This window comes from Austrofundulus limnaeus, unplaced genomic scaffold, assembly GCF_001266775.1.
Source record: "Austrofundulus limnaeus strain Quisiro unplaced genomic scaffold, Austrofundulus_limnaeus-1.0 Scaffold1743, whole genome shotgun sequence".
Taxonomy (NCBI): Eukaryota; Metazoa; Chordata; class Actinopteri; order Cyprinodontiformes; family Rivulidae; genus Austrofundulus; species Austrofundulus limnaeus.
The window spans coordinates 27,643-38,319 of record NW_013954145.1 but is presented as its reverse complement, the minus strand read 5'-3'; the positions used below and the strand labels follow the sequence as shown (position 1 = coordinate 38,319).

The following is a 10,677-nucleotide window of genomic DNA, read 5'->3' as shown; positions in this document are numbered from 1 at the left end:
CCTCTAGTAATATATTTACTGAGAAAAATGGTGACGTGTTCAATACTTAATTTTACCCGCTGTATATAAAGGCTGGTTTAAATGTATTTTGCTAGCAGAAGAAAAACAAGGCTCAAATAAATAACTAGTCTAAATAGTAATTGTATAAAATATCATAAAATGGTACCATTTATTATTAAATAGCCTGCAGATGAGAGCCATAATGAACCTAAAGAGCTTGCGTCACTATTTCCTGTCCCAACACTGAGAGAAAGAAAGAAAAAAATGAAACTAATTGGAAAACTCGAGCAGGGAGAAAGAGAAATGGGATACAGAGAAATTAGATCTTCATTGTTTTATCTGCAATTAATCACACACTGTAAGTGTTTGCACAGAGTACAGAATAAAGGTGAAATTGTGCAGACAACAGTAAATGATGTTTCTGTTGGCTGAGAGCTTTTTGCTGCAGGCATGAATGAAACGTATCGCCACAGAATCGATTGGCTCCGAACTCTGCTTGATGAAGAAGGAGGTTTGGTCCCGACGAGGCTCCTGATCTGCAGAACCTTCCGGGCTGAAACAAAAATGATTTATTCTTTCTAAACATTCTGGAGGCACGGAGCTTTAAAACAACTCAGTTTCCCAATTTTTATCAGGTGTACGTTGAAGATCTCGTGACTTAGCAATTAATCAAAGTTCAACAGGTTTTATTTTCTTATTGTAACTGCTAACTCAGTCTTCACGCCGTCACTTTCCTGACTTTTATATTTTTCTGTACTTTTTAGTTTTTATACATCTAAACATGCTGCTCTTTCAGGTGGTGGCTTTAGTGACTTTTGTTTTTGTTGCCCTTTTTTACTGTTTAAACAATACTTATATTTTCCCCATAAAACAAATTATCCATCAATTCTGTCCAAAAATAATTATCTGAAATGTGCTTCAACAAACTGCCTCTAGTTTGGTTTTATATTGGAAAAAATTATTGATCCCTGTGAGAAATTAGTTCAGCTAATTATATTTCCTAGCTTTGCTGWTTTTAGGTAACACTAGGCCACTTTTAGCTTTAAAATAGTCTCATATTTTTAGTTAGTCTGTTTTTGCTAGCGTGTGGCTACTTTTAGCATTAAACATTTTTTTCTATTATAAGCTTTTATTTTTTCTAATTTTAGCTTGCTTTCAGCTATTTTTACCTAGCCTTTTGCTACTTTTASCTAGGGTTTTTGTATTTTTAGATTTTAGATAGTGTTCATTTTTTTAGCTTTAAGTTTTGTTCCTCTTCTTTGACAGTTTGGTTTTAGCTTCATCCACACATACTATAGATGTGAAAATACGCCTAAAAATGATGCTGTTAGTATTTTATAAAAAGATTACAACCTAAGATGTCTGTTCAGCTCGTACAGGATGTTTAAGGTTCTTCAGCTTTCTTTTCTTYTAATAGTCTAACATCAGCATCCAGTCAAACTCGCTCAGGACACAAGGCAGATTAATTGCTTTACCTTTTTGTCACGCCTTGTGAGCTATTATGTTATTTTGACAGCCCTGTCCATTATCACCTGTCGTTACTGTGTACACATCCGGTACGTTTCCTGCAGTATATCATCTTTCAGCCTATTTGTGTAATGCAGAGTTTGGCCAGAGGTGATTACCGGGGATTACACTGAGCTGATAGCTTCCCGATGCGCTCTCTGCCTGCCTGCCTGCCTGCGTGACACACTTCTGTCCTAAACAGTCTGCCATCACTTGAGAAGCAGCTTTCAGCACCGGTTTGTTTGCATGGTTGTCATTTTACAAGAACCAAACTGGCTTTAATGCTACTTGATACAACAGAATTCCTCTGTGAGGCGTGCGCATACCAGAGACAAGAAAACAAAATGTCTTAAAAGCTTTTGTGTCCAAACTATAAAAAAAAAAAGCAAAGAAAGAAAGTGCAGCAGGAGAAAGTGTTGCAGCCACTTTCACAGTCTGACACATTTGGACTGACAGTGATAGCCAGAACATCAGAAATGGTGAGAAACGTTGATTTGACCTTCCAGATAAGAGCAGCTGCAGAATAGTGATTTTTTTTTTCTGTCAGAGTGTTACTCTGGGTGTTAACCTCATCAGCTCAGAGCTGCACAGGTGATGACAGCAATCCAGATGTCAGGCTGTTGGTTTTTAACCCTTTCATGCCACTTCCTGTACATCATGTRTTACGATGCAGTAAATATGTCTCGACCAGAGCTAATCCATTATAAGGACAATTCAATCTAAACACTTTTACTGACACTATTAATGATTTGGCTTGGTTGTGCATGAGTGAGCATGTCTGTCTGTTAGCAAAATATCTCATTAACCACAAGATGGATTTTTTTATGAAACTTTCAAGAAATAATCACAACCAGCTGATTAACTTTTGGACCCAATCCATTCCAACATGGTTTCCACAGCTGTGAAAACACAACATAACCATACATCAGTTGTTACAGTCAAAATAAAATATCTCACGGACCACTAGATGGATTTAAATTAAACTCCTAAAAATSATCTATAACTGATTAACCTTTGGAGCAAATCTAAATAAAGATGGCCACCGCAGATAATGAACGAGCCAAAACAAAAGTGACTTTAACTCTATAACAGGGGTCTGCAACCTGCGGCTCTGGGGCCACATGTGGCTCGTTGGTCCTCTGCAGTGGCTCTTTGAAAATGTGACCAAACATAATRGAATATATATTTTTTTGTTTTTATACTCACAACCGAAATCTGTTTGTATGCAAACGTGATGAATACTATTAATACGAAAAGTAAAACATGTCTACCTAAATAATCATGAATATAATCTTTTGTCCTGACTAGTAAAMATAATAATATAATATATATTCACCATATATATATTTTGCTTTATAATGTCACCCCCAGTGGCCATAAAGGCTCCCCTTCAACAAACTCAAAAAGGCCCATGGACCACGAGTTGATAATCAAAGTTGTAGCTTGTTTTGTGGCTCAGGACACATTTTATCAGTGACCCAAACAGCAGAAATGGTGTTTTTGATCATAAAGGTTGCAGACTCCTGCTCTACAATATTAATATGTGATAAAATCACATGTGCAACTCAGAGTCCTTCAAAAACTCTGAGGAAGATCTAAAAAATTTTAACACAATGTTATGAATTTCCCAAACAACTAGAGTCTAAAACTGGCAGGTGATATGCATTCCTTCAAGAACTGTTTAATTACCCGAACATTTAAATTAAAGAGGACAAAATGTTTATCCATCAAAAATCACTTCRTCCTCAACCACTAAGTTTGGGTCGGACATGAAAAATCAGCTTCATATGTTTGTAAAATGATTGTACATCCAAAGCGTATGCCTGAATTAGATGATCTGAAAATTASATTCAGCTGTTTTCTGTTAGGCAATATAATAAACATCTGCTGAAAAACAAAAAAACTGTTACGTCTAAACCTTTGAGAAAAAAAAAACAGGACTAAAACTTTCACACAAACAAGTCTTAAAAACATACCAGACACAAAAGTGACTTGACTAGAGAATAAAATCCAGTGAATTAAAAAAATAAAGTGTCTTTAATAGTTTCTCTGATTTTCTTTCACAAACACTTGCATTTTAACAGTCATGTTGAAAACAATGTGATACTATAAATAAAGGGATGTAAATAACTCATTATGACAAATAAGGTCACCTTTGAGGACTCAGTCAGGTGGTGTCATAAAACACAGTTTTGGATATTTTGCCAACATTATCTCAGTGACTAAGCATCATATGGTGTGGGATGCCCATTAACTCAAAACAATAAAGAATGTAAAACATACATTGTAACCTTCTTTCTTTTGGTTAATTTTCAGATTTCAGTACAAACAAATGAAAGTTCACGGTGCAGAATGCTTCATCAGGTCAGAACTACTGGTTCACTGCTTCTCAACAGTCACGTTTAAAAAATAAAACATTTGCTTTTGGAATATATTTGGACATTTTATTTAGAAAAATAAATATATTACGATTCTACGACTTTCAACTACAACCACTTTTGCCACAATATTAATAATAGTGACAGGTGCTGTGAAGGGTCGGACCATCTCTCGTGTTCCTCTTTGTGCCGATGTAAAAGTTTCATATAAAGCTGTAAAAGAATTTTTACAGTATTTACACAAGATAGATTTAATATTTTGCTCTTGTTGCTTTGTTTCAGTTTTGTTATTACTCACGTCAGTAGTTCTAACACCCCATGTTTCATTTTTGTGGCAGTATTAGTGAGGACTAAGTAAACAAGATATTGGATTGATGTGCTCTTTCTGATGGAACCAAATCATAAACCTTGTTGGTTGCTGTAAAAACAATCATCCAAGCAATAAAAGCAACTTCATGTAAAATATATTCTTTTTTCTGTAAAATGTGTAAACATTCATGTAAACAGTGGTAGCATCTTTTCTTTGTTTTTTTTTTTTTTACTTGTTGAGAACTGATTATCAGATGTTGGAGATCTGCCTGAGCTTTCTGTTTAAAAACTGTTCAGAGTCATTCTTTATTTTTAAAGGTACTTCCACATCTGATCTTTTCTTCCTGATCTTCTTGTACCTCTTGCAGCATATGTAAGATGTCAGTACAACAACCATGAAGAACAGCCCCAGACATGTCACTGAAAGGACAATGAGGGTGAGCCGACAGGGGACCAGCTCGTATCTCTCGGGCCCATCGGTCATCTGGCCAACAAACCAGGGCTTCTCCTCCACCTCTATGTCCGCCCCTCGGGTCAGCAGACTTTGGATGTAGCTCTCGTTAGTCACGGTTTCATTGACAAAGAAGTTTACCATGACCGTCGAATAAAGCGGCTCAGGTTGGCCGTGATCACTGACCTTCACCAGAAGGCTGTAAAGGCCCCTGTTGCTGAGCTCCCTCTTTAATGTGATATTTCCTGTTTCTGGGTCGATGGCAAACGAACCCGGTTCACCGCCTTTCCTTTTAATGATGCTATACGCGATGACGGCGTTCATGCCTGTGTCTTTGTCCACAGCGTACACCTCTGTGATAGATGTTCCTGGGGTTGTATCAGGTAGCACTAGCATGTACGATTGATTTGACTGAGGGAAGAGGACTACTGGTGGATTATCATTTACATCCAACAGCAGCACAGTGACCATGGTAATAGAAGAAAGCGCAGGTTCCCCACCATCAACTGCCTCAATCCAAAGTTGGTACGTGCCTTGCTGCTCACGATCCAGCGGTGTCCTGGCTCTTAGAGCTCCTCGACCGGTGTCTATCATGAAGATGTCACTTCCGTTGAGGATGGACAGGGCTATCCAGCCATTCTCTCCAGCATCGGCATCTGTTACAGACAGGACTCCAATCTCACCAAACCCTGGGAAGTTCTCAGGCACAAAGAAAGTGAAGTCCTTATTGATGAAACGTGGACTGTTGTCATTGCGATCCTCCACTGTCAACACCACTGTTGCGATCGACTCCCTCCGTGGCGTCCCATGATCCACTGCTCTGACTATAAACCTGTATTTCTCTTTTTCCTCACGGTCGAGCGATGTTGTCACAGTTAGGACACCCGTGACACGATCCACGACAAAAATCCCAGGCGCATTGCCTCCAAGGAGGTAAATTACTTCTCCTTGACTTCCACCGTCCTCATCTGAGGCTTGGAACTGGGTTAGAAAGGTGTTTGGTGGATTGTTTTCCTCGATTGATAATTCCACCAAAGACTGCTGGAACACAGGTGCGTTGTCGTTCTCATCCAAAACCTGCACTTTCAGAAAAGTCTTGATAACTATACCTTGAGTATTGTTAGCCACCACAATTAGCTCATAATCCTGAGTCTTCTCGTAGTCCAAGGGCTCTGTAGTTTCCAGGAGGTATTCGTTCTTGAGCTCTCGGTACGGAACGAGCCGGAAGGGACCAGACCCCTCCAAATAACAGTCCACTCTTTGGTTCTTTCCAATGTTTTTAACGGTGAAAAAAGCAATTGGAGAGAAAGCTGGCTCAGACTCCTTTAGAGCCACCACTCCGTCTTTTTCTGTTGCAATGTACCGGGGTACGATAGCATGGGGTCCAGTAACTACTCTGATGATGTGAACAGTTACAGTTGCAACAGCCGGGATACAACCGGGTCCGTTGGCCAGAAYGGTGAGTTTGTAAAATGTGGCTGTGACCGTGTCTATGTTTCGGGCGAGCTTGATCACCCCTGTGAGTTTGTCCAAATGGAACAAGCTGCGGGTATCCCTTGGCACACGGTCACTGTAAGCATAGCTGATCTGAGCATTAGCACCAAGGTCAGGGTCAAAGGCATGCAGTCGAGCTAAATGTGTTCCTTTGGTGGAATTTCCACGCAGGGTGACGTTAATTTGAGACTCTGTAAATTTGGGGCAGTTATCGTTTACATCCGTGATGATGATTTTTAAAGTAGCTGCTCCGAGCAGAGGAGGGGTCCCTCCATCCTCTGCTATAATATCCGTAATGTATTCTTCCTGTGTCTCCCTGTCCAAAGTCTCTGTCACAATCAGGAATGGTGTCAGCTCACCACCCTCATTCTCCTCTACGTCCAGTGTGAACACACCAAAGTCGTTAACCAGCCAGTAAGTCTGAACTCCAAAACTACCCAAGTCTGGGTCAACGGCGGACTGCTCCACTGCGTATCGAGCATTGATTTGCGCATTTTCTGGGATGGACATCCAGATTTCATCAGTCGGGAACTTGGGCCTATTGTCGTTCACGTCCTCAATCAGGATCTTAACTTTGACGAGCTGAAAGTACTGCTGAGGCAAAACAATCACATCCAGTGGGAGGACACACGCCTGTCCCTCGGAGCTGTATGGACAGAGGCTCTCCCTGTCGAGCTCAGTAGCAGATGTGAAAAGCTCCCCGCTGGTATTATTTAGGTTCACATATTGTTCACTGACCTTCTTTTGCGAAAGGCTGAATAAAAAGGGGGGATCAACTGTGAAATCCAAATGCAAGTCTACTCCAATAGCCCCGATGAAAGTCCCCTTTGGTAATCCCTCCTTTATCTTATAGATGAGCTCTTTCGCTTGACTGAAATTTGCCAGACAGGAAGGGGGGGTCGTGTACAGCAAGAAGATGCAGAATCCCTATAACAAGAAAAGTAGTCATAATTTAGTTTAATGAGCTACAATATTTGTTAAATTAAGTAATAATAATATTATTTATTAAGTATGTTTATAACATGGTATTTTGTTTTACTGTCAGTAACAAAGTTGATCAAACACAAGTGATTTCAAAGATAGAAGTTGATATTTTTGAATAATTTCTAATTCAGTCCATATATTTAGAACATAAAGGAACAGTTTTAAAGCATTAAAAAATAAAAAGTGCTGATTAAGAAAAAATATTTAAAGTAAACCAAAGTATATGTGATGTTGTGTTTTAGAACTTACCCATATTCCTCCTTTATGGCTAAGTTGTCTGCTGCTGAACATGTTTCTATCCTGACCAGCACGCTCCACTCACAGCATGATCAGAGGCAGCTCAAGTAACCCAGGCATTTTGAGCTTTGAGTTGAGCAGACCTCTGCTGAGTGCTATGCCTTATTTCTGTCTGACTTGAACAAGTCATTCATCTCAGTGCTGCTGGAGGACACTCCCACCACATGCAAATCAGATCCCTGAGCTGACCAATGAGAGGTGACAGCCGGCGAGAAGTCTTGAGTTCACAGATTCCTCTTTTATGTTTGMCATCAAAGCACATCAACACACACACACACACACACCTGCACGCTCTGCACACACACCCAGTTCGTCACAAGCAGCTGCATACCTCGTATTCCTGTGGCAGAGTGAAAGCGTGCGACGATCAGCTGAGCTTATGACCGGGAAAGACATGAAACACCCAGAGCCAAGAGATTATTTTAATCCAGCAGTAGTTAAAAATGCTACAAATTAAAGGTCTAGCATTCCTTGAAAGGATGCATGTCGCTCGCTGTGAGTTTTAATTCAAGATGGCCGCCAAAGCCACATCCTGATGTGTTAGTGCTTTGAGTAGGACCATTCTCACATACTTATGCACCAAAATTTGGCTGAGTCAGAACTATTTTTTGTGAGCGAATGTGAATATTGCTATCTTTAATAGAATGCTAAATCTGCAGACTTTAATTACTTTTGGAGAGTTTCATTCAGATTTGTTAACTTTTTCATGAGATATTTCGCTTTCAGGACACATACGGCTTGTTTTCAAACTACCTGGCAAACATTTTTGACTTTTCTGACATGGGGTTTTATAAAAGTGTTGACAAATATGACTGATTTCTGAGACAATGACCGCAACTAATTTGTGTGTTTTTGTTAAATATCTAAAAAACAACAGAAAAGGAATGAAATGATCAGGCAGCCAGCTGCGAGGAGGACAGAGCAGCAGAAGTGCTGGTGTGGTCCCACTGGACTGAGCCTCAAACTAAATCAGCCCCCTAATCCTCATGTGTTCTAAATGCCAGGCCAGCTGTTTGCCGGGATTGGAAGCATACTGCTCAGAAAAAAAAAATTGAGTGATTGAAGTTCGCTGGACAGCGGAGGATTGAGATTGTCACTCAGACTTGTTTCCTCTCACACTGCGTTAAAAACTGTATCTGCTGTCGTCGCTTGTTTGCACTGACTTCTCGTGCTGATTAAAGACATTTTGCAGGGGTGAGCTGAGCAGCAAGCAGACAAACTATGTGTTGGGCATCACTCTCAGCTACTACCACACCAAATTATGGTTTGATATCTCTAAAACTGACTGTCATAGCCATTTGGCAAGTCAGGTCTGGTTGCCATTTTTAGTGTTGAACAGAAAAACGACTTCACTTCTGCTTGTCTAATGTTAAGTCTCAAAATAATATCAGTTCACACATTTTTTTATTTGTCAAGTTTGTAAGACAACAGAACACAAGAACGGAGCCAAAAGTAGATAAATGACAACTCTATTCTGTATTTTGCAACTAGAATGTTTTTTGGCTCTTCCGCTGAAATACAATAATGTTTCTGCAAACTCAAAGTGTAGCCGGCCAGGAGGCTTCAGAGCGTGGGAAAGCAGCAGATCAGGGAAAGACATCCAAGAGCTGTATTTAGATACAGAGGCCCTGGAGTACAGCTATTTAAGATGATGAAACTGAAATGATAAATGTCATGGAGATATACTACACGAGGAGATTTTTTTAATCCAATGGGAACAAAAATCAACATAAATAATGTTGACTTTTTTCACGTTAATCATTTTCCAATGCTGAAAACAAAGGCCAGTAATGTTTATATGTCAGCTCAACACTGTGATCTTATGTCTGGGCTTATTTAACGACGATCACTAATATTCACTGATGTCATTTTCAAGGTTTGACTAGCTCAGATTAAATGGATAGTGCTTTGGACTAACTTTGCTTGTATTTAAGTGTGCAATAAAGATAAAGTAGGTTGTTAGAACTGCATTTAGAACCACAAAAATAGGCTTTGCAACTGAAAATTTAACCAGGACTGATGTGTTTGAGAACCGCCCTCCTGTGGACTGTTTTATATCTGAAGGGTACTGTACGTTTGGTGAAAAAATGAGAAATTTCATTAAACTCTAACACCTTTGCAACGGTTAAAGAGAGGTTAACAGAAATGGTTCAGAGTTTTTGTTTCAGCAAGTTTGTCCAGAAAAGCTGTCACAGTAGAGAGGAATGGATTTCATTAAAAATGAGCAAACACCGCAGCATCTACCAAAGTATCAGCTGAAACTGTTTCTGTGAAAGGATGATAGTACACAGGAAATCTTCTGAACCCACAACAGACTGCGTTCAACTTGGAATTGAACTTCTGTACTTTCTCTTGCCCTGAGCGTTTTGGTGTTAAATAAATGCTGAAAGACTGAAAAAGTGCATTTTGATCGGCTAGAGTCCAACAGAACTTAAAATTTTAAGACAAATAAGAGAAAATTACCTCAGCAAAGGCGATAGCTGGCAATAAAAATCTGTATTTACAAGCCGTGATGTTAGACAGGTTTCAGCTAAATTTTTAAACAATATATGAGTCCATTTTTTGGTTGTTTTGAAGTGAAAAAGTCAAAGCGTGAAAAAGAAGTACAATTAAAGGTTGCACAACGAAAGGCTGAGGCCAAGAGGCAGTATTACTTTGGTCTTAATTACATCATTTGTTGTTGTGAGTCTGAGAGAGATGAGGCAGTGTAATCTTTGTGCAGATTTCCTAACAGATGGCTTGTTAGTCATCTTTCCATTTAATCAAAGGGCTCCTAAGCTATCATGATAGCAACCAAACAGCTCCATGCTAAGTGAGATGGATTTRACCAAACAGAAGTAGAAGGAGACGTCATCGCTGGTTTGAAAAGTTCCACAAGTTTGGTTTGAATTATGTGTTGAATAATGAATCATAGCTGATGGTCAAACACGAAATTAAACCTCCTTCCTTTTTTTCTTGGTAAAAACTGGCTTGGTGTGAACAAAGCAGGCACCCAGCAAGTGAAATTGAATAATTGCTCCGTCCCGCAGTTCCAACCTGTTTGGAGCTGATCAGTGTAAAACACGGTATAATTCAAAACACAAGGATGCTGCGCTGATCTCTAAACAGAAAAGTCTGATGGGTAATACATCGTCTCATTTAACACAAATTAGCCTGCTGCTCAAAACCCTCTCTTTACCCTAATTACCATCATTTGGAGATTGCCACAAACCAGAAGATGTTCCATTTATTTACTTTGCCAGCGTGAACCTCTGCCTC

General features: G+C 39.5%; 1 protein-coding gene across 1 annotated transcript; it reads right to left on the bottom strand.

The window, feature by feature from the left end:
* Positions 1 to 3,515: 3,515 nt before the first annotated feature.
* pcdh20 (protocadherin 20) lies at positions 3,516 to 7,866 on the bottom strand. The gene is made up of 2 exons (XM_014033457.1): positions 7,372 to 7,866; positions 3,516 to 7,065 (listed from the first exon to the last, which is right to left on the bottom strand). Exons 1-2 carry the CDS (start codon positions 7,411 to 7,413, stop codon positions 4,444 to 4,446), a joined length of 2,664 nt encoding a protein of 887 aa, XP_013888911.1. The 5' UTR covers positions 7,414 to 7,866; the 3' UTR covers positions 3,516 to 4,443.
* Between the last annotated feature and the right edge of the window lie 2,811 nt (positions 7,867 to 10,677).